At 37.7% G+C, this 25,618-nt stretch overlaps 1 protein-coding gene across 4 annotated transcripts in view; it reads right to left on the bottom strand.

The window, feature by feature from the left end:
• The window catches only part of bnip2 (BCL2/adenovirus E1B 19kDa interacting protein 2), a 38,430-nt gene that overhangs the window by 3,920 nt on the left and 8,892 nt on the right, over positions 1-25,618 (bottom strand). The window contains exons 2-11 of one of the 4 annotated variants that reach the window (XM_031897922.1): positions 23,199-23,315; positions 21,308-21,375; positions 16,272-16,337; positions 12,121-12,306; positions 6,820-6,996; positions 5,444-5,546; positions 4,419-4,550; positions 4,009-4,095; positions 3,818-3,916; positions 2,354-2,389 (exon numbers count right to left, since the gene is read on the bottom strand). In XM_031897922.1, the coding sequence (XP_031753782.1) occupies positions 2,354-2,389; positions 3,818-3,916; positions 4,009-4,095; positions 4,419-4,550; positions 5,444-5,546; positions 6,820-6,996; positions 12,121-12,306; positions 16,272-16,337; positions 21,308-21,375; positions 23,199-23,315 (1,071 nt within the window). 4 annotated transcript variants of the gene reach the window in all.

Here is a 25,618-nt window from a genome sequence, read left to right as displayed (position 1 = left end):
TTGTTACATACAGTGGTATTTAAAGTATGTGAACCCTTAAATTTTCTATGTTTTTATATGAATGTCACTTAAAGTAAAACTATACCCCCAAACAATATAATAATATAATATATATAAAAATATATTGCATAAACAAGCTCATATGTAAAACCCTGCTTCATCTAAATAAACCCTTTTCATAAAAATATACTTTTTTTAGTAGTATGTGCTATTGGGTAATCCTAAATAGAAAATTGCCATTTTAAGAATTAAGGGCCTCCTGGGATCATAGGATTCACAGTGCACACATACATGCTAGGCCCCATCAGCCAATTAATGGACAGAGTTCTGCTTTTTGCTCCACACTTCTTCCTGTTACAGTCTGAGCTGCATTATTTCTGGTCATGTGATCTCTGAGGGAGCACCCAGCCCATCACTAAATGGTGGCCCAAGAGAAAATATGTAAAAGGGCAATATTTACTTATATATATATATATATCTGGCAAGATTGTGGATGGATGAAGCCAGTGGGTCATGCAGCGAGACAACAATCATAAAAAAGACCTAAAATTCAACCTCCAAGTCGATGTGCAGGACTGATGTTTATGTTAATAGATGCAGTTATTGCTGCACAAATACTGAGAGCTCGATTCACTTACTTTTGCCACATGCAGATAAGTTATTGGATCATTTGTTTTCAATAAATACATGACCAAATATAATAATGTTTGTTTAATTTGTTTCACTAGGTTTTCTTCATCTACTTTTAGGAATTGTTTTAAAATCAGATGATGTTTTAGGTTGCATTTATATAAAAATATAGAAAATTTTAAAGGGTTCACAAACTTTAAAGCACCACTGTATGCCCCCCATAGGGGCCTAAGAGTATAAGGCTGATGCCACACCAGGCGTAGGGCTGATTTTTTCGGCAAGCGGAAAAACGCTTGCCGAAAATTCAGCCCTACGCCTGCTACTTGTGCTTGCACCCGAATGAATGGGATACGCTCGGGTGCAGGCACATGTAGCCGATATACGCATGAAAACGCGAGACTTTGCATTCTCTCGCGTTTTCATGCGTATATCGGCTACATGTGCCTGTACCCGAGCGTATCCCATTAAAGTGCAGAAGGAATGACTGGAAATATGATATCCCCACCTTCTGCTGTGGTACTGCCATTATTTCTTCTATGAGAGAATGCAGTTATAAATGGGGCAAAAATATGCATATAATCATGCCCTAACAAGGTTATAAAGAAGTTAAATATTTACAGTCCTTTAGTTGGTGGGGTTTTGCTGAGAAATCTAATAACTAATATAGAACATTTTTCATGTTACTAAGTGGTAATTTTTATATCAGTGATCTTTAACTGGCCAACAGTTGTTTGTCATTTGTTTGCTGGTAGTTATACTACGCTCTTCTAAGCGCCCTGCTTACCAAACCATAGGTGACATAGGTAGTACTCAAAATACTACACTATTATCATTCCTATACTACTATATCATTACTATAATGTAAACATTGAACACACTGATTTAAACTCACTAAACTAATGTTTGTAAACTCCTTAAGGAAAAAGGTAATACAGTTGTAAATAAATGTACACATATAAAATATATTAGCACATTTCAATATATCACTTGTAATGCTTCACAGTATCATGAGCTATAACATATTCTTTAATGATTGCCAAAATTACTTCAAGCCATTAACTATAAAATGATTAAATGTTTGGTGTTATGTAGTCTGAATGGATTGTACCTTCCAGTTAATTGATGAATAGGAAAAGGAGGTATTATTTTAATTGAATGTGGCATGCATAGTAATAGGTTTTAGAATGGCATTACATTCACAAGCAAGACAAAGCTGTGCAGGGTACAAATTACTGGAGGCAAGAAATGTTTCCAAGTGACAGATTTTGAGCCAGAAGTTCTCTGTTGCAGTGCACTGGTCAGCTTAAACATAAAAAACACAGCAAATACAAACATTACAATGGAACGCCAATCAGCGACAGGCTTGATGCAACACATAACTAACGCTGAAATCCGTGCTCATTGCACAGGGGGGATAACTGGGTAACAAGCAGGAGGGGACCATGCAGGACTGGCTTATTCTTTGATAAACCATAACATGCTCAGAATTCCATTTGAAACACATCTGTATTTTAGTAAAACCTGCTTTCCATAAAATATCTATTGTGAATGTGAATAGAGGTCCATTACCCATTAACAGTTCTGTGCTATTACGTACAAGGAGTGCATGTTTATATTTACTAAAGCCGAGTAGTTTAATGCAAGCCAACCAGTCAGGGAGGGATTAGTTTGTGCGTAGCAGATGGACTAATTCTGGTGCAACCCATAGAAGGTGTGCGGATACCTTTTGTGTTTCTTTTTACATTTTCCTTCGTCATACCTTGGTAGGAAAGAGTTTAATTCAGAAAAAAGTCACAATAATGGAAGACACACACAAGACAATTTATCATCTACATTCAGTGTGAACATTAGACCAAATAATGACACACAGGACAGAAACACTACAACGCACAAAATGAAAACACATTTTAAAGAGTAGTTAGGTGTATATGGTACTCTTATAATTATCAGAGAAAGGCAATGGAACATTAAAAAAATTTCCCAGTGTGTTGGACTGCTTTGTTACCAGCTGTCATTGCATATCATCCTTTAAGATGGTCAAGGGATTGATTACACTTCCTGATGGCAAATGTGCATTAGCAAGATTATAGTACAGATATGGCTAAGAGCCATGACTAAGATATAAAAAGAAAACTACTGACTTATGAGGGTTAAAATGCAGGGTATCAAATGACAATGGTATACCTAATGGTTGTCAGAACTGTTAGGCAGAATGCTAAATTATGCATTAACTAAGTAATGTATAATGTACTAATGCATTCTAGAACATTGATTTAAACAGAATTGTTAGCTCCCCCTCTCTCTATATTTTTAAATATTATGTCACAATTGCTCATTTTGGGTATATATAAATTAAGACACAGTAATTTTTTGTTACGGTATTGTTTGAGGTAAGGTAGTTTCATAATTCCTGCTTTCACTATTTTAATGGTTGTATTGTGCTTCTGTTACAAAGCCAGGCAAGCTGTATGATTCTGATCTCCCTTCAGCAGAACATTGACTTAACCTGTAAGTGCTGAATAACAAATCCTCCCTGGCTTTGGAACTGGCCGGTTGCCCCCAGGTACTTACACGTTACTTTGCACTCCTGTGCAGGAAGTCTGCCCATATTGCAAAATGCTTATTATGGAGGCACCTATATGCAAAAAATTGCATAGAAATGCTAAACTAAACAATTTTGAATTAAACAATGATAAGGGGATATTTATACACAATCAGTATAGATATATGTCAATAGTAAATTGCAATGTATATGAGCAAATTATATCTCTTTGAACTTTACTTTATTTTCTAAATTCTTAGTAATTCCTTTTTATTGTGTCCTTCGGTATCCATTATACATTTTGTGCACATTGCCTTAAAGATTTGCATATAATTTAGTGACAAAACTTCCTAATATCAGTATTATTTGATATTGCAGTTTATAAACCATACAGTAATGGTTAAAAACAAGTAATCAAATATGTTTTATAGGACAAACAATTAGAATCTTGGTTATTCCTTGTACCCAATTATTTATGTTAAAGGCAATTTGGCAGCAGGAAAAGAAATATCACACTTATAGCAATCAATGTAGCACAGAGCTGTTTGCCTTTCTAATATTAAACCATATATTATCATATAACTGTCTCAAACTAAGTTTCTAACTACACAATGACAAATGAAATAAACAAAGAACATTACATACTCTTTTATGCATTCCGGTATGCTGACGTACTCCATAGGAATAAGTTCTGCTAATTCAACCAAGCTAAAGACATATTTAATTTTCTGGCTGAATTTTGAGCTAAAAACAAAATAAAACAACAATGGTTATTATGGTAGCTACTGTAGTAATATAATAATTAAATATAGAAGATCAGATTTCATTTCTATTACCTAATGAAGGGCTTTGTGATAGCTAGAAGTGTTCTGATAAACCAGGAAGGGTGTACTATGATCAAAGACTTGAGATTTTTCCGTAACCTTTTATAAAGAAAGACAAGCATTTGATTAGGCCACATGAAAATAAGTCTAGCAAAATTGAAAAATATATATAACCGTTGACCAGTAGAGTGCACATTTGTGCATCTTTGTTCAGTGCAGTTAAGTCACATACTTGATTGCTCAGGCTTTAGGCAAATCCTAATCTTTAAAAAAAACTTCTGGGATTCTGTGAATTCCAAACTGTATTCTGGTTTCTGTGCTTCCCTAACAACAGATTGACCTGAATGCATTAGCATTCAAATACATAATTCAACTTACATCTGTAACTGTAGCCCCCAATTTATTTGATGCTTTAGACATACCTCCTATCAATTTGTTGATAGCATTTCCTAAGCCATCCTAGGCTAGGCATTTTCCTCCGCGTTGTGGCTCCATTTAAATAAACTATCATGTAGTTTTCTGCAACTAACATTTCCAAAGTGCCAATAACATACCTGATGAATAAGCAGAGATACTTATTATTATTGAAAAATAAAAATACAAAACTGGGAACAAAATCAAAAAGACACAGCAAAAAAAAAAGGGGTAAAAAGCTGGTTGCATAGTACTAACAATCACCTAAATAAAATGGGGAACAGAATGAATGAAGCGTAGCAAAAAGGAATAAAGTTGGTCACAAACTACCAAGCACCAAATTCTCTGTGTGGATCCACAACCAAGTTAGTCTAACAGCTGCAAAGCAATGTGGCTGCAATAGAGATGATTACAAAAAAATAAGAATACAAAATTTTGGTCTGCTAATATGAGCCCCAATGCCATTTATGGGGTCACCAGGAACAAGATGGGGCCACCATTTCTTAGTGGTCTCATCATTCTGCCCAATATGTGCAGTTTGGACAACCACACGTGGGCAGTATTACACAAAAGGACCAAGACTTCATTAATCACCTTCTGTTTCTAATCTGTGTGGTAAATTATGACCCCCTTACTTAATATAAGTATATTCAATGTTACTGAGGGGCTTCAAAGACAAGATGCTGCAGGCCGAGTGCTTTGCATGCCCTATGGAACTTTGAGGTGCCTTCTAATATGCATATAATTTAAATGAGGGGTATATTTGTTTTTATGACACTGGCTTTTTTATTTTTTTTTACCAACATTGGACTAATGAAAAGCAACAGCTGTTCAGTGTTAGTAGAGCCCAGGTGCTTCAAGTAACACAACTGACACCAAAGAGCAGCACCAATAACTAACAACATCACTAAACAGTTTCCAAGGACATATTCTACAGGCTACACATGGCTAGTGAAATATAAAGTATTTAGTATATAATTCTTTATATACAATCGTACTGATATAGATAATAAATACAGAATGCAATACTCACTTAAATAGATTGTCCATTAGGTAGCGATAATTAGGTTGACCACTATCAGGCATAAAGCACACAGCAAACACTATAATTGCATTTAATCCATCTCCATAATAACCTTTAATGAAAATAATTATAATAAGTCAGTGGAAGAGAAACACAGGTTTTTCATTTTCTAGATCTTTTCATTTGTGTAATAAAATATGTTTGTGCAGAGGCATAACTACAGAGGGAGCAGACCACATTTGTGGATTATATATTGAATAATGTACCCCCTTATTTTTCCATGACCATATAGCACAAGGCTGAAATGCTCTTATACAGGTCATGGAACTTTGAGGTGACTTCTAATATACGCATATTTTAGCACAAGGGGTGCATTATTTATTATAATACACAAGTTTCAATGAGTCAAGTGAAAATACAACACTTTGACATTAAAGGAGAATGCAAGTCAAAATTTAAAAAGCATACTGCCCAATAGTCCTCCTATTGTTTAGTAAAAACACCACACTTTTGGCTCACCTAATCAAATATTTACTCAGTCACACTTACTTCACATTTTCTAGAACAGGCAGCCATCTCTAAAAAGGTATTCTCCCTTCCTTTCCCTCCTTGCTTCATACTGCACGTGTTTCATTCCCTCCCCCCCTCCCCTCTGCCAGATCCACTTCTGATTGGCTGGTGGGCATGTGTAGCTCAGAACAGGAGACAGGATCAAGTTACACACATGCTCAGAGAATGGGAAGGCTGCCGCTGGCTGTAGGCTGTAGGCTGCCAGCACCATATCTCAGAGAAGCAAGCAGGGATCTGGGAATTTGGATATGCAGTAAGTACTTAAAAAGAATGCCTTTAGACTTACTTTTAATTTATATTAACCTTTCATTGTCCTTTATAAGTCATTATAATTGATCCCATTACTAGGTACAATTTATAAAGATATAATTAACAGAGTATTCTGGGCTTTTCTATCTATCTATCTATCTATCTATCTATCAAATAATACAACATCTTCTAATCATATAAAACTGCACTCACAGGTCAATGATGTAAAGTAAAAAAAGTGGTAATTTATATAGTTAGTCTCCTTTTTTTTTAACCTAATATCAATTTGAAGCTTGTGCTGCTATTTTGCGATCCACCTCCTTCCCAGGAGGCAGAGCGTGCTATTTATTTGCCATTGCACTAACTACCAGCAATGATTATGCATTAGAGATCTCATTACATACTTTGTATAGATCCAAAGTGTAGCCCTCACACTAAAATCACACATGTTTCTCAGTGCATTGCCGCAAAGGTAATACTGAAATTACTATTTAAATAATAATAATATAAAATGAGTGCATGGTTTTATTGTGAGCAGAAGATTACATGTAAGTACCTCTTCTTACCTCCATGGCTAATAACTTTTTTATATGGTTCTATGGCAGTCATATCAACCCTATGATCTTGCTCGCCAATTCTGAACATACGCCAGCGTCTGCTTTCCTCTTTCTCCTCTGCCGCAGTATATTCAGGAATAGAACCTTTTGGTAGCACTTCAGTAGTCTTTGGTTTTGGAAGATCATCTGTAAATATAATAAACTCTCATGAACTTACACTGATTAACCTGTTGTGCATTATTTGTCTTAATTAACCAATTTACTCTGGGAATCTGGGAACCAATGGATACAAACAAGCTATTTATTATTATTCACCTTAAAGAAGTACAATACATTACAAATCGCTGGCAAAAGTGATTTTTGTCATTTTTATCACTTTAAAGCACGACAGATTATAATCAGTGACATTCTTATTAACAGCACAAGGACTTTATGTGCATTTTGTAAATCTGGTACATTAGAGCTACAACAGAAAAAACTCCTTTGTGAACCACTGAGGGATGGAACCTTGGGTTCATTTCCAGTGTCCACCTCCTTATAACCTTGGGCTGAAGCCTCATCCTCCTATTCCTCAGGCACCAATAATGAGATTATAATGTAAGTACTCTCCTTTAATGGCTTTACAGTTTAGACTATGTAATGGCTGGGACTGATGCCCATTCTGCCAGGGAGTAATTAAGTATTACAGCATTTTGGAAAACTGCAGACACTGATGTTTTTAAAGTACCTACCATTTCACATCAAGGAAGGCAATATAAATTCCTATTTATGTTCAAAATCTTTTTAGAGCTTAACCAGTTCTTTTCTTCTGTGTATACAGTAGAGGAGCCAGTGGGCCAAGTCCCACCCAATAGCTGCACTGTTGTCTCAGCTCCAACTTCACAGTGGTTGGCACAGGATATGGTGCTTAAAGGGTTACACACGATAAATGTAAACAAGGCACCTGGGCCAGATGGAATACACCCTCGGGTACTGAGAGAGCTAGGGGCAGAATTGCAGTGGCCCTTGTTTCTGATATTCTCAGACTCTCTTTCATCAGGTATGGTACCTAGGGATTGGAAGAAGGCGAATGTCATTCCTATATTTAAAAAGGGAGTAAGATCTCAGCCTGGCAATTATAGGCCTGTAAGTCTGACATCCGTGGTGGGCAAGCTATTTGAAAGCTTGTTAAGGGATCACATACAAAATTATGTAGTGGAAAATGCCATTATGAGCCGTAATCAGCATGGCTTTATGAAGGACAGGTCATGTCAGACCAATTTAATTGCTTTTTATGATGAGGTAAGTAAGAAGCTGGACAGTGGGGATGCAGTAGATATAATATATTTGGATTTTGCCAAAGCATTTCATACCGTTCCCCACAAACGACTGCTTTCTAAACTAAGGTCTATTGGTCTTAGTGAAGTCGTTTGCACATGGATAGAAAACTGGCTACAGGATCGGGTACAGAGGGTGGTTGTTAATGGTACATTCTCTACTTGGAATAAGGTTCTCAGTGGGGTCCCTCAGGGTTCTGTACTGGGTCCACTTTTGTTTAACTTGTTCATAAATGACTTGGGGGAGGGTATTATGAGTAATGTATCAGTGTTTGCAGATGACACAAAACTCTGCAGACCAGTCAATTCTATCCAGGATGTGACATCCCTGCAGCAGGATCTTGACCAACTGGCATCTGGGCAGCTAAGTGGCAGATGAGATTTAATGTGGATAAATGTAAGGTCATGCACCTGGGATGTAAAAATATGCAAGCCCCGTATACCCTAAATGGGACTGCACTAGGCAAATCCATAATGGAGAAGGACCTTGGAGTCCTTGTAGATAATAAACTTGGCTGTAGCAAGCAATGCCAGGCAGCAGCTGCAAGGGCAAACAAGGTTTTGAGCTGTATTAAAAGGGGTATAGATTCACGGGAGGAGGGGGTTATTCTTCCCCTTTACAGAGCGCTGGTAAGGCCCCATCTAGAATATGCTGTTCAGTTTTGGTCTCCAGTGCTCAAACAGGACATTATTGAGTTAGAGAGGGTCCAGAGAAGGGCAACTAAGCTGGTAAAGGGTATGGAAAGTCTCAGTTATGAAGAAAGACTGGCCAAGTTGGGTCTGTTTACACTGGAGAAGAGGCGCTTAAGAGGTGACATGATAACTATGTATAAATATATAAGGGGATCATATAATAACCTTTCTAATGTTTTATTTACCAGTAGGTCCTTCCAACAGACACGAGGGCACCCACTCCGTTTAGAAGAAGGGAGGTTCCATTTAAATATTCAGAAAGGATTTTTTACTGTGAGAGCTGTGAAGTTCTGGAATTCCCTCCCTGAATCAGTTGTACTGGCTGATATATTATATAGCTTTAAGAAGGGGCTGGATGGATTCTTAGCAAGTGAGGGAATACAGGGTTATGGGAGATAGCTCTTAGTACAAGTTGATCCAGGGACTAGTCCGATTGCCATCTTGGAGTCAGGAAGGAATTTTTTCCCCTCTGCAGCAAATTAGAGAGGCTTCAGATGGGGTTTTTTTGCCTTCCTCTGGATCAACTTGTAGTTAGGCAGGTTATATATAGGCATTATGGTTGAACGTGATGGACGTATGTCTTTTTTCAACCCAACTTACTATGTTACTATGTAGTATATTGTGTGTTGTTTTAACTTTCATCTGGGGCACAGATTTTAATCCTGTGGCTCCCCATGCTGTTTAGGTTGGATTAGCATGATCCCCCTAAATCAGAGGTTGTTTTTTAGTTCAAGCCCAGCCTGAAGGTCATACTTTCGGTCAAGGCCAACCTTGGCTAATAAAATAAGTACAAATAAAGAAAATTTCAATGTATCAGTTTCTAGAAAATCTACCTTAACTGATACTCAAACTGGGTTTTTAGGTATACCTAGGATAACAATTTATACCCAAGTGACCTTCAGACTGAGCCCCCCATCCTTCCCTGTTCCATTCCCCTTAACCCAAGGAAAACCACTACTTTAATTATGTGATATTATTGAACCTATTTGATACAATTAAACATAATGATTAAACTAAACTAATTTATGGTCATGAAGCGGATTCTGAATAATTTGGGTCCCATAAGAGAAATGGTTAAAATCCACTAGCACAGTCAAGCTACACTTATATGGATACCAACACCTAAATTGGATTACACACACCTCTGCACAGCATGGTGGAGGTTTAAAACCTAAACCCATAAATTATATTAAAGCCGTGGCTGCGCAGAATAAGAAGAGTAATAGGCTGTTTCACAACCGATGTGTGATTTTCCTGTTTACACACACTAGAAAAACAAGCTGAATATCTAATTTCAGGGTATCAATCAAAAAAGACTAAATACAACGCTGCTACATAGTTTTTATTTAAACACTTTAGCATAGATTTTTAATTGATTACTATATAGAAATGCCCTACCACTGCTATAAAGTAAATGGCACGCATACTAATAGATATGTATGCAACCCTTTATGAAAAGAAAGAAAAATAACAGCAGGAGGGATGTAAATAATCCAGGGTACAAGCCAGTGTTTCACATTTCTCTTCCTATTTGATCCCAGAGTTCCCAGAGTCCTAATCAGATGGAGAGTGGTTACTAAGAACAGACTACCAACTGTATGTCAATTGAATGGTGGAAGCAGCATAAGACATACTAATGCAGCAGGCAAGCAGACAGTCAACTACCAATTAACATGTGGCCATGCGCCATATCAAAAAAATAGAATATACACCAAAAAAGCATTCTGGAAAGTACCATACTATATTTGCTGATTACACTGCATATTTGAATAATTCATGATCTGGGAGCCTTACCATAAAGCATGGTGGTAATGACCTACGGTTATCTAGTAAGGAAAATTATCCTCCAGGGCAATGGAAGTCAGCAGCATCAAAAAACAAAACAACAAAAAGGAACCCCTTTACAGTGTCTTTATTTAAAGGGCTAAAGTCTGACTCCTTGAATGCATTATTTAATATACAGGCCCTGGGTGCAGCGTTGTGGTCAATGGATGCATTCAAGTGCAAAAAAGTAGAAGCAAGCGTGATTTATCACAAGACCTCTACTGGCTTGTTTATTAATGTAATGTGAAACTTCTTTCATCAAAGTATTCCATATTTAGCTAGCAGTGAAGTTAACCCTTGGCCTGCCACTAATTGGTAAAATCTACTGGGCCGTAGCTGATTGGGTAAACAGGTTCAACTGCCCAGTGGTTAGCATAAGAGTAAATTGTGACTGGCAGGCAAGCGGGTAAACACAATGCTTTGGGTCACGTGATTCTCCAGTGGTGTTATGTTACCTCTAAATGGTCAAATGGTCAAATGCAGACCTAGAACCCTCTCCAAGCAAATTCTGGGCAGTAGCAGTCATATATTAGAAAACAGCCTTAAAACATTTCACTTAAATAAGGAAAAAGCAAAAAAATAATTACATTTATTGTGATGTCACATGTATATATAAAAAAAATGCAAGTCATGGGATTAAAGCACCATTTTTACAGCAATGTCAAACAGAGGAGGATCTTGAGGATAGAAAGGAAATAGTTACCTACTTGTTCCATTGTGTTCTTTCTTTCACCACTTGCCAGAAATAAACAGTACTTATAAGACTTAAACATTTAAGAACAATGTCATAGTACTTACAAGAATTACATTTTTTTTAATTCAGGTATTCTAAAATGCCTCTAAAAAGAGGCCTTTTTCATGTCTGGGGATTAAAGAGATACTGGCAACAGAAATTAAACTGTTTTGAAATATATCATAACATTGTCTTTGCATGACCTTTATAGTTTTGCCTTAAATGCATTTGTCCAGTGCTTTTACGTTACCTATCTGATCCCCCATGTTCCTCTATGAAGGGGCTGCCATATTTGTGCAGCAGGAGTCTGTTAGCATTAGAGAAGGGTTGAGAAGGGACAGGCAGGTTGGCACAACAGTCAGGTTTAGAAACTTTATGTAACAATAATTTACAAAAGCAAACCTGTCGGTGAATAATGATCAAGTGAAAAGTAGTTTTTTTCATGTCAGTATGACTTTGATGCTACATGCAGATGTTTATATTGAGATGCTTGCCAGACTGGCACATTTCTGGATCTGTGAATAAAGTGTTCATTGGTTTACGGGAGCCCCAATGAATACGGTCAGCCAGTACATCCACCCAATCAGGATATTAACCAACCCAGCAACAAATGCTACTTAAAGTATCCTGCCAAACCACTGGCAGACCATTTAGATGGGTAAGCAGAATATCTAATCATGTTTTTTAATAATTTTCTACTTATATATAAATATCAATGAAATAAGTGTATAAAAAAAATGTTACCTTCCCATTCAAACTCGTTGCTGTTTTCAGATGCAGTATCCAAATCATCTAAATCCAACTCTCCACTTTCATCCAAGTCTTCTGACAAAATGGAGCCCTCGCTGCGATCCAGGTTCAAGCTAAGGTTGGGGGCAGTCAGTTTCTTCTTTGATTTCTTATTGCTGTTAATTTCCACTGGACTTGGAACTACAGCATAACATAAGACAACAAGGTAATTATAATCAAGCTTTATGCTAAATGTCATTTCACAGAAAAGGCGACAAATTCTGAAATCAGTGATGCAAATGTTTGGCTATTTTGCAGCAGGCCAGACTCCCACATAAAACATTAATAAAGTAGTGCTGGCAAGGTCTGTCACTATTTCTATCCACCAAACTTGTGCACTGCTGCAATACTGTAAAACAATTCCCTTTGATTGATGCTAAATGTGAATCACAGAAGTGCATATGGTGAGATTAAAAACTTAAATGTGAAATTTCCCCAACTGCAGAAAATAAAACAAAGCCACATGTGATTACAGTCACTGTGAAATAAAATCACATTGCTTTATGGTATATAGCATGCTGTGTTTACAGTGTGTTGGAGTGAAATAATTGTTGGATAGTTTTTCCTCCTTTGGGAGTAGTAACTCCTCAGTATGCAAAGCACTAAATGATTTATCAAAATTATATTTTTAGGTGGCAATAACAAAAGACTCCTAACCTTTTACAAAATCTCCTAATTAGGTTCCATGCATTCAATCTGTAACAGAAAAGCATCTTTGATAAGAGTCGGTGGGGGGTTTCTTAATCTGGGCACCTAAGGGCTCTGGCACACGGGGAGATTAGTCGCCCGTGACAAATCTCCCTTGTCACGGGCAACTAATCTCCCCGAGTTGCCATGACCCGCCATCCCACCGGCGAACATGTAAGTCGCCGGCGGGATGGCACACGCGGCGGCGCGATTTCCCGAAATCGCTGAAAAAGACTTGCGAGGCTTTTTGCTGCGATTTCGGGAAATCGCGCCGCCGCGTGTGCCATCCCGCCGGCGACTTACATGTTCGCCGGTGGGATGGCAGGTCATGACAACTCGGGGAGATTAGTCGCCCGCGAACAGGGAGTTTTGTCGCGAGCGACTAATCTCCCTGTGTGCCAGAGCCCTTAAAAGCCACCATACCTGAAAATATTACCATGAAAATGTGCATTTATTTTTCTCTTGTTATGCTTCCAATAGCTTTAACTAAAATGTTATGGACTCAGCTGTCATTAGCAAACATGTGTACAGTAGATTACACTTTTTATTGGCCCCAGCTTAAAAGAAAAGTAACACTAACATTTTTTAAGTAAAAAATCTATTCTACCCTGCCCCAATAATTGCCCTATCCTGCACACCATTTATTATTTTGAAAGCTTTATTAGAAAATACCTGCTAAAACTTGGCTTACGGTCATTTGAAATAGGGACATAAGGCGATGCAGGGCTGAATCCACTATGCAACGATCGATTGATCCTAGCCTTCCTTCTGTATAGGAAGGAGTCGGGCTAGGATCGATCAATTGATCGTCGTCCTGGTTTGCAGGATAGGGCAATTATTGGGGCAGGGTAGAATAGATTTTTTACTTAAAAAGTTTTAGTGTTACTTTTCCTTTAAATAAATAGTTCACATTCACCTTTCAGCATATGTTTTTTTTTTTATGTTTTAGCTTTTTATTCAACAATTGAACAATTGTAGCTGATGCAAGGGTGAACTACGCCTTTAATAGAAGCCACAATGAGGCATGGTCTAGAAACCCAAAGGGTGTGGAAGGCTGAGGAAGCCTAAGAGTAATGAAGCCTTCAGCAAGACTGAGATCCCGTAACACCTAATTTAGTAACTAAAAAGTAAGTCTAAAATAATTTTATCTTCCCCTTCAACTTGTTATTTTATTTGATAAATTCAAGATAAACTGAGCCTTTAAATAAAACACAACATATAGACCAGTTATATTAAGTGACATCACAGTGCAGAGATTTACCTGATACTGTGGATTAAATCATATTTTGCAATGCATTTCATTTTCATAAAACTTTGTTGTTAGTGAAATATAGTCTATTGTAAAATAAAGTAAAAAAAAAAAAAAAAAAAAAAAGATCTTCAGGATTTTATGTTTATTTTTTTTTACCTATACCTATAAAGACTGTGTAAAACAGTGGAGTTTTAGGTAGCAAACCTATACATACACACAGTAAGATAAGCATTGTCAAAACCTTGATATTTTGCAGAGCAGAAAATCCTGAAGGGTCTCTCTGCAATATCAACAATGGCCAACAAGACCATGAAGAACAAGTCACCCAAGAGGCTACGGACTATGTGACAGAAATGACATATGACAGAAATTAAAAGGGCAGTATACCACCTTTGAGGGCAATAAATAGATCTTGTCCTGAACATACTTTCTGCCTACTGTTTTAATCTATGGTTTGTGTTATTTCTTAAGCTAAACAGGACAAACTGGAAAACTAAAGTTACTCCATGTTTGCAAGGTAGATAATTAGACTGCTAGAGCATAGATAACCCCCCTGCATAATGGTTTCAGGAAGGGTGTTGCATACTGGACCAATCATGTAGTAGCTTCAGTTTCTCTGTAAATACATTTATACAAGGAGGTTTTGTCCCAATTAAGGACCTCTCCAACAAAGGGAGAGTTTTAAATAATATAATAATACTTTCCCTTTATTACTTTAAAAACCCTTTCCATAACTCTAGTTTTATAATATTTTTTGTAAACACTACATAGTCAAGATAACTCTTACAAAATCTCGCAAAGGGGCCGAATGAAACTTGTAATGCAGGACAATATTTAGAATAGCCATAATCTCATATTAGTGGACTTACACTTGGCAACCCTCTGCTGGACTTGAAGTTGAACAGCAGAGAGAGTATTGCAGTGTGCCAACACCATATCTGCACTATTAATATAAAAAAAAAAAAAAAAGCAGTGCCAGTTTTATAATTATACCTGCACCAAAAAAGTCCACTCCACTATTATATTATTGCTATTTTGTTGGAATTAGCTGCCAGAGATTGGCAGTGCTAGATGCATCTTCTTTGGCAAACTAAAAATCTGGTCAATTCTCCCTGAAAACATGACACAAATATTGCTTTACATAGATTTGTGAAGTCAACAAACACAGAGATGCTGTGCCGTCATATGGAAAGTACATAAATCATTACAGTTGTGGTAAATACCTCATTACTTTAAAAGTTTTAGGGGTAATGTAATAATAAAGATGCATACTTTTAGATTAGATTTAGTTTACTAAACCTGAAGCAATGATTGTTGGGTTGATCTACAAAGATGAGTGGTGATGTGCAGTTGCTAATAGCAACCAATCAACAACTAGATTTGAAAAGTCTGATTGGTTTCTAGGATTGTGCCATAGCCATGACACATGGGGGCTGATTTACTAACCCACGAATCCGACCCGAATTGGAAAAGTTCCGACTTGAAAACGAACATTTTGCGACTTTTTCGTATGTTTTGCGATTTTTTCGGATTCTTTACGAATTTTTCGTTACCAATACGATTTTTGCGTAAAAACGCGAGTTTTTCGTATCCATTACGAAAGTTGCGTAAAAAGTTGCGCATTTTTCGTAGCGTTAAAACTTACGCGAAAAATGCGCAACTTTTCGCGTAAGTTTTAACGCTACGAAAAATGCGCAACTTTTTACGCAACTTTCGTAATGGATACGAAAACTCGCGTTTTTACGCAAAAATCGTATTGGTAACGAAAAATTCGTAAAGAATCCGAAAAAATCGCAAAACATACGAAAAAATCGCAAAATACCGATCATTACGAAAAAAACGCAATCGGACTCCATTCGACCCGTTCGTGGGTAAGTAAATCAGCCCCATGGTGTTACTGCTAATGTACTGTTACCGTACCATTATTCCTCAGTAATTGTTGCCCCAATGAACAGCCATATACTTACTATATGCCATATATTTATTCATGAGAAAGTCTGAGTGTTTAAATGAGTACAGTACCATTATCAGTGTTCACATTTTATCTATATGTTACATTAGCAACTAAGGATACAGCAGGCACAACTAGACCACATATAATAGGTAAAGCAGGCAAGGACAGGCAGACAAAACAGCATGCAGAAACAGCTAGGAGGAAGATACTTGCGTGAATTATGAAATGCTGAGTAAGGCATACAGTAAACTGACTGATCCAGTACTGGGAAAGCCCAAGCTAAAGCAGACAGACAGAGGTCACAATTAACAGAGGAATACATAACAGGAGGCATCTGAAGCACTGTAACAGGAGGATTAAAAGGTGTTAGACTGGATAGTTTAGTACATGTCCTTCCATTAGTTTCTTCCTCTAAAACAGCCGATACCGGATGTGCTTTCCCCAGATAGATGCTGGACTGTTATACGTTTTGTAACATTAAAGACAAAAGGAATGTAAAAGCTTATAGAACTGTGGAAGGAGACAGGGAAAACTAAGAAAGTACAGAAGGGGTAACAATTTCATGGAATAGTCTTCTACCAGATGGGGAGGTAATTTATGTTCAGGAATTTAAAAAAATACATGGCCTATAGGTAGGACAACACACACAAAAATATATAACTTCTCTCCCAACAACTAATTTAACACCCCCACCCCTAAAAAATGGCAAGCACCTACAAAACTGAACTTTTTAATAATAAATATTTTAGTATTTTAGCAAATACAATACAGATAAAATCTCTGCATTTCTGGCTTAAAATGCTCAAACGTTTACTGTGATCGGTGGCACCTTTTTTTTTTTTTTTTTTTTTTAAGATAACCACAAACTGCACTTTTGATAGAATGTGTGCGTCAATGCAGTTTGTGACTGTTGCAGTGTCACTTCATGAAGTGTGAAAAACCACAGACTGACCAGTTGGCCATAATTAGACTTTCAGGAGGGGTTAACCCTTTAAATGCATCAGAATGTAAAATTTTTGTTCTGTGGTAGCTCTAAGTGCCATAGATGGTAGATTCTACATTCTGTAACACTTCTGAGCAGGGCTGAGCAAGCGGCAGCAGATACATGTCTGCTGCTGTCTGTACTTCCTGTGCTCTCCAGCGTGCCCCACCATCTGTGATCTTGCACATGATCTCGGGGTATTAGTGATTTTACTGCATTCTGAATTGTTAACTACTTGTTGCTTGCCCAGAAAAATTACATTTAAATGTGCAATATGTTCAGTTTTGGTGCCTCTACACACTACATTGGTTTGGTAAATCTATGCACTCTGGGCATCAAATTGTTTAGAAGAGCCCTGGCATTCATATTCATAATATTTTATGTTGATATGGTAGGATATGCGGGGCATATAATGGTATGATTTGTATGGTACCTTTTGAAGTGGGAGTTAAAATGTTGTAAAATGCTAGCATTAAAGTGATTTTCAGATATTTAAAAACTGCTATGATGGGTTGGAAAAATAGGTTTACTTTTTTTGAATTCATCATGTACTTTCCGAAAATATATGGTTTCCTGGGGGTAAACCTACTGTCAGAGGATTTTCGGCTTTGGAATCTAAAGTATGCCAATTTTTAGAGTGGTGATTTGGAAATTTGGTAGTGTACTGCTGGGACTTTTTTTCTATAAGTCAAAAATGTTCATAATTATATATATATATATATATATATATACATATACAAACATACACACAGGTATAGGACCCATTATCCAGAATGCTCGGGACCAAGGGTATTCCGGATAAGGGGTCTTTCCGTAATTTGGATCTCAATACCTTAAGTCTACTAAAAAATCAATAAAACATTAATTAAACCCAATAGGATTGTTTTGCATCCAATAAGGATTAATTATATCTTAGTTGGAATCAATTACAAGGTTCTGTTTTATTTCTACATAGAAAAAGGAAATCAGTTTTAAAATTCTGAATTATTTGATTAAAACGGAGTCTATGGGAGATGGGCATTCCGTAATTCGGAGCTTTCTGTATAACGGGGTTTCCGGATAACTGGTCCGATACCTGTATATATATATATATGCGCTCTGTACACTTACCTGTTACCCTGACGAAGGTTCCAGTAGGGAACTGAAACGTAGGTCGAATAAATCTCACCTATTGCATCTTTTTCTTTTTGCTTTCTCTTGATACTACTATCGCTAAAATCCTGTGAGTGCCGATACTGCCTAAGTCTATTTTACTACTTTAGCTCTGGCTCCCAGGTATTGCCTAAGTTTGCCGGTGTGCTCTCCATTCAATGTTATATATATATATATATATATATATATATATATATATATATATATGTATGTATTGTACACACAAACACACACAGCAGTGAGTCACATTGCCCTGCTGAAAACCTAAAAGAGAACACAGGTTTGTTAGCTTGCTATACTAATGACTGTTTAACTGCTTTAAGTTGCTGACATTCTGGCTGTTTGGCTGAAAAAAAAAATCAGTCTTTATTTTTTGTTTGCACTGCCGTCTGAAAATTAAAGCCACCCTTTTCTTGGAAGACAATCGCTGCAGTCATTAATATGCCGCAGGGACCAGTCACAAACTCCAAAACATCACAAGAAATATCTGAGCATTTTAAGCTGGGTATGCCCGGGACTTTATTGGTATTTACAGTATATCATGTAAGTATAACAGTGGTCGTTACCGTGTGGCGCACCAGACTGAATTGGCTTAATGGGGGTGTACACTCTTCAGAATGCTCGATATTTACTAATCTTTAATGTTTGTTGTTTTTTGAGGAAAAGTGGAGTCCTGCAGCTCTACAGGCAATAAAGTGGATAAAACTGCACAACTTTTACCCTGATCAGATAAAACTACTCCCAGACTGGGTCTGCTGGATTGCTGGCATGTTTAGAAGTTCATGTCAGTAAACGGTGAGCTAGTTCCTGCATATCATGTGAAAACATACCAAACAAGATGTTTCTGGAGAGCATGTTTTGGCTATTTAGAGACTGACAAAAAGGGTAGTTTGCTTACCCAGTATGTTGTTAACAGCAGCATTTTAAATATTTTGATAGTGTTGCCCTATATAAACTATTTGCATATACCCTCCTTCATAATTTCTCTAAGAAAATTGCATGCTCATGTCAAACACTCAATCAGTCTAATTTGATCAGCAATATTCATTTTTGCTAACCATCTCGTGTTGTTAAACTACAATCCTCTTCTTTCTAAACCAGAATCTAGTACTAAACTTTACACAGTAGAATTCATATTTTGAACACTACTGAAGGGCTGAGGTTGGAGACTGTGAAAAATATTTTTATTCACAGTCTCACAAGAACATGAATTTACAGACGCTAACTGTAGTTTAGGATAACTACACTATCTATTTTAAAAAGCATACCTTTGCAGCATTGAGGTCCTACAGCAGTTAAATAACCACTTTAATATACATATAAATCACCACTCAGGCAGAATTATATAGAGCATCCGAGTGACTCATGGCTATGCCCATGCATGCTCTGCAATCTATATTATCTGCATTAAGAGGAAGCAATGGCTTAGTAATATAAGAGTAAGTCTACGCACAAAGGTTATGAACAATAAAGAAGGAAACAGAATGATAAAAAAATTACAATCTAAGGGAAAATAAGGAAGAGGTTAAAGGGATTCTGTCATGACTTTTATAGTGGTGTTTTCATCACTAAATTACACTGCGTATATTGCAAATAATTCAGTGTGTAGGTAGCTTTCTCAGTGCATTGTGCCTGATCCTGTTCTCTTAGAAAGAGCCAGCACCACACAACTGAACTCCTTCGGGAGAGCTATTGGTTTTTCCTATTCAATGTTATCTGGAGGAATTGGGGTTGTGGGTCTCTTTCTCCTGACTGGGTGCTATTCTCATAGCTAAAACTAGTTGGGACATGAGAGCATTTTTAAGCAATGCAAACAAAATCATAAATCGCTAAAACCTATACAATGCAGAAACCTTCTTCAGGTAACATGATGTTCGGAAGGATAATGGTGATCTAGGGTGCCAGGAACCATTGCTCTCAAGGCAACTTCGGTGATTTCAGCAAATTGCAGCGCCGCGTATGCCATCCCACCGGCAATTTACATTCTAGCTGGTGGAATGGCATTTCGTGGAGATTAGTCGCCTGCGACAAGGGAGATTTGTCATGGGCGACTGATCTCCCTGTCTGTCACGGCCCTTAGCGCTATACTGGGATTTTTTATTTTTTTTTTACTCCAAAACCTGCATAACCACAATTTAAAGCAAATGAAGGCAATTTTCAGAGGTTCTCACTGACACAAAAGGTATTTTCGGGAGACTGCTTGCCTGTGACTAGTTTAAATTTTCCTTGAGCAACAAATCTCCCCGTGTGCCATCACCCTAAAGTAATGGGAGGCAACATAGGCAGATCTGTTTGTTTCTCAATTTACTAAAATACAGGAGGATTTCTCCACCAGCTGTGCTATTATCCCAAAGTAGAGCAAGGGTAGCAGCATAGAAACATGGAGGTACTATTAGTTCAGGCAGCTGAATCCTTCAGCAGAGGTGTCAGGAGGCTGCTATTTTGCTACCTTCCTACCATTCTGCTGATCGTCTGCTGGGGGGAAAAGGGAGGGGGGTGATATTGTTCCAACCTGTAGTGCAGCAGTAAAGAGAGACTAAAATTTACACATGGCTGAGGGCTGGAGTAGTGCTATTAACTGAAAAATTCCATAACAATATTTCTTTGATAACCAAATAAAAAGGGGCATTTAATTAAAGAACAATACAAGCCAAAATCACTGAGGATGCCACATAAGTTAGCTAAGCTGGATTTGTTTTGCAGGGTGTGATGTGGTTATTTTAACCCATTTAAATTATAAATCAACTCAACACTCAATTTGGTTCCATCAACACTATTTGCACACAGTATTCACTTTTTAATACAGGTATGGTTATCCAGAATGCTCGGGACCTTAAGGTTTTTCGGATAAGGGATGTTTTAGTAATTTGGATCAGTTGACGCAAGTTTACTAATAAATCATTTCAACATTAATTAAACAAAATCATTTCTAAAAGCTAGAATTATTTGCTTATAACGGAGTCTATGGGAGATTGCCTTCCCATAATTCAGAACTTTCTGGATGATGTGTTTTCAAATAATGGACCTGTGTGCTGCACCACAGGGAGAAGTTAGACAATTATCCACAACTTTTCAAATCATCCAAATATAAATATTTTGCACACAATATCATTACCTGGTCTACCATCTCCATCACTTCCGCACAAGAAATCCCCCTCGATATGGTCATCTTCTGGGAGAGGTCTATTAATTAAAAGCATGATTTATTAAAAAGGGGAAAATAAATTATAGTTCTCAAAAAAAGTTGGCACAAAACAGTAGCTGTGGACAGAAATTGGTTGACATAAGAATTAAAAAAAAATAAAAAATTGTAATATGTACACACACACGCCCGATTTTTTCGGGCGTCCGCACAACTTTTTCGTACGACGCACGACTTTTTCGGACGTTTGCACGAAAAAATCGGAAAGGTTTTACCGCTGTTTACAATTGTTCAGTACGAAAATTTCCTGACTTTCGCATCACCAATACGATATTATCGTGACTAATACGATTTTTTCGTAAGCATTTTCGTGATATTTGCGATCTTACGAAATTTTCGTTTCAAATACGATCTTTTCCCATTCGTGATTTGGATTCGTGGATTAGTAAATGTGCCCCTAAGTATTTACTTAGCTGGACAAAGCTCAATAAGCCACACATATAAAGCTGAGAATCCGAAATACTTGCGGAACCTAAGATATTATGTGAATATAAGTTTATTGCAGTGGTAACTTGTGCACAGCACTCATTTGCATGCTTTTTTAGTTAAATGTCACTCCAGATATCAGATTCCATTTATGCACAGAGTATATAGATCCTTACATTTATACATTTCTTTGCATACTATGGAAAATGATTTATGTACAAACTTCATATTGGCTCTGAAAGAGCAGTTGTGATGAATTTACATTGGTTGGAAGAACAATTTGTCTCCAGTTTTAGCAAATTAATTGTATATACCTGCACCATTGTTTTTGAATGGTAGAAATCTCCAGGCACAGCAGTATTTTTAGAAAACTATAAGGATTACATTATTTAAAATAATCCAAAGAATATGGTCACCCTGTTGATTAGTATGAAGGCAGGCTGAAGGCAGTCTGTGTTTGGGTGGAGTCTCCCTTTAATCCAGAAACAATAGTAAAGATGCTGTTAAGGTGCGATTGTCATGACATTTTTTTAATATAAGCAGGGTCTGTGTTATGTGCATGTGTCTTTGAGGGTACCTCTAAGTCCTTCTGGTTAATAACATGTTTGTTTACTACACTGTGTAGTACTACAATGTGAAATAAACCCACTTATTCGTTTTAGTTAGTGTGCCGTATCACAGATGTCACTATACTTTGAAGGAGGGGACTACAGCATGTCAATGACTCTTTGCAAAGTTAGAGTAAACCAAATGTGAAAGAACCTGTCTCAGCTGGCACACATTTGTGCCCTATGCTTTTGTTGTTAAACGTTGCCCCAGCAATGTGACAGTGACCAATGTGACCAATAATGGTCTGATCTGAAATTCCACTAATCAACCAGGGACTCCCAAAATTTTTGTCCCTAGTTCTTGCAAGATTACAGCCCTCTACATTTGCAGGTTTTAAAAGAGTGAATTCTGCAAGTACTACTGTGAAAGGCAAAAAAACATTAAATGGAAGAATGAAAATGTTAGATTTTTAAAATGGCAGTGTTAGTCCTCCAATTAGTAAACCAGAGTTACAATGCCCACACTAACCATGAGCAAAGTTTAAAATGGTTTGGTGCCTTCTTTTACTTACTATAAACAAATGGTGCATTTACTCTGTTGATATACAAGTTGGAAACTTTTTCCTAAATTAATCTGCCTTTGACTGGTAGAAGAACAAGCTACAAGTAGTCATCTGTGTATTTGTGAAAGGCTCCCAAGCCCAGCAATTCATATCTGGCATGTCATTTCTTTGGTGGAACAGAACACACAGATGATCATTTGGCTCTGTTGGACAATTTTTATAAAATGATTGGTATGTAAATAACTCATCTAATGTGCCTTCACTTGCCTTGGAAAGTCCTCATCTTGCCATTCCTCTTTAAGTTCCACACCTTCCATCCTCAGCCTGGCCTCCGTTGTAGCAACAGATTCATGTCGCTCATAGGATCCTGCAAGCTTATCTTGGCTAAGAGCAGATTAGAAAACATTACTGTTAGCGCTTAATGCAATATAGAAAAGAAGATTTAATTTACATGTAAATTATTATAAATTATTGGTTACCAGACCATGACAGGGTAAATAGAAATTGAAGTGTTGTTTAAGATCTTCTTCTATGATATCACACAACTCCAAATGTACCCTAACTAACCCTAACTGCTAGACCAAATCCCTAGTTTATTCTATTCTGAAAGGATTTTCACAAATGACAGACAGAAGCGTTTAACAAAATATATGTATTATAATAAAAAAGCATAGAGCAAAGTCTTGGATAAGACAGGGAAGAAAAGTCAAACAGTAAAGCTTGCCATGCATAGGCCAATGCTGCCTGACAATTCATTAGCTTTTTGGCTGGGTGAGAAACCCCCCTAGTGTGACAGGCCTGCCCAAGACAACATGTGATCAGCCTACTCTGCACCACCACCTGGGTGGCTAAATCAAGCAAAGATCCTCCTGTTCTGACATGTCACTAAACAAGCAGATCTAAGCACATGGCCAGCTTTAGAATAATTTTATAAAAGCTAGGGAAACCTTGGAACAAGATCTAGAACTGAATATCCCTCTTATTATCTTTATTAGAGAAATACAACTTGTCATACCCCAAAGAGCAGGAGGGCCAGCTTCCAGTCTAGGATCTCACAAACAGTTAAAAGGGATTGATCATAAGTTTCTAACAGCCTGTATTGTAAATATTGTAGTACCGTATTCTGTATGGATCTTGTTCCAAAACTACACAGGAAGGTAAATTTGGCTCCAATTAGGCAACAGATAAAGCCCCAAAAATTTTCTGGGCACGCTCACTGCCTCAGCTTCATTTAAAATCAGGCAAGTGCAGTAGGCACCTCTTTGAGGTCATCATAATTGGAGAGAGAAAGAGAGGAGTGCTCAGAAAGCAAAAGGGGGTTGAACTTCACCAGTAAGTCAGTAAAACAGCTGTAGTTGAACTGGCTGTAACAGAGAATCTAAATAAATGTGGGTGCAGGGAGAAAGGTATTAACATTATTCTTTAAGGCTAGAAATCTGTTCTATTTCCTGCACAGATTTAGTCCTGCAAAGCAGAGTTTAATTTTCGTTTGTGTAAGGCTTAGGGCTCTGGCACACGGGGAGATTAGTCGCCCGCGACAAATCTCCCTTGTCACGGGCGACTAATCTCCCCGAGTTGCCATGACCCGCCATCCCACCGGCGAACATGTAAGTCGCCGGCGGGATGGCACACGCAGTGGCGCGATTTCCCGAAATCGCCGAAAAAGCCTCGCGAGTCTTTTTCGGCGATTTCGGGAAATCGCGCCGCCGCGTGTGCCATCCCGCCGGCGACTAATCTCCCCGTGTGCCAGAGCCCTTAAAGGTGAACTAAAGCTTCTATGACAGACAAACCTCATTTTCTGCTTAATAATTAACGACAATTTAGCATAGCTTCTCAACAGCTGCCCAGAGCACGTGAGTGTCGCATACACTTCTAACAGAATGCAAAATTGGGAGCTCCTGTGACTAATTTAAAGTTCTGGATCATTGCAGTTACTGAGATTTTGAAACTTTAGGCTGGTGCAGTAAGTTCAGTATATAAAATATAGCCTTTTTCTTGCACATTAATTTTTAGAGTTTAGTTTTAGCCACACATGGTTGATTCTCGGCCACAAAATCTGCTCTGCATGCCTGCACCTGGGCTAAGGCAGTGTCTATGGGTGCAAGCACACCCAAAAGCTGATTGGAGCAAAGAGACTGATTCTCAGCCTGTGTTTATCTGCAGTATAATGCATGCTAAGAATCAGCCCTGTATGGCAGCAGCCTAAGGGCGAAGACACACGGGATAATTAGTCACCGCGACTTTTCAGAAAAGTTTTGGTATTTGGAATATGGTCCCACAAATTCACGCAGCAATGCTTATGTTCCTCTATGGCGAAAAGTTGCTGTGATTAGTCGCAGTGATTTGCTTAGCTAAAAGTCGCGGGGACTAATCGCCCCGTGTGTCTTCGCCCTAAAGCTTCATGCAGTACAGTTCTGGTTCTGTTCTAAAAGTAACTGGATACAGTTAAGAGCTCTTATATGTACATAGTGTTATATTGTGCAGTTGCATAGACACTGGGTAAATACTCTAAATAGATTAGATTACATTTATTATATATAGAATGTATTTATCTACAGTAAATGCTGTGACTTTACATAAGCTTTGTTTATCATACCTCATTGTGCTGTTTTAGGGCTCTGGCACACGAGGAGATTTGTCGCCTACGTTTTTTCCCCCTGGCGCTTTGGCGACAAGTCGCCACGACA

Source organism: Xenopus tropicalis, chromosome 3, assembly GCF_000004195.4.
Source record: "Xenopus tropicalis strain Nigerian chromosome 3, UCB_Xtro_10.0, whole genome shotgun sequence".
NCBI lineage: Eukaryota > Metazoa > Chordata > Amphibia > Anura > Pipidae > Xenopus > Xenopus tropicalis.
The sequence above is the reverse complement of the archived record's forward strand: the minus strand, read 5'-3'. Positions and strand labels throughout refer to the sequence as shown.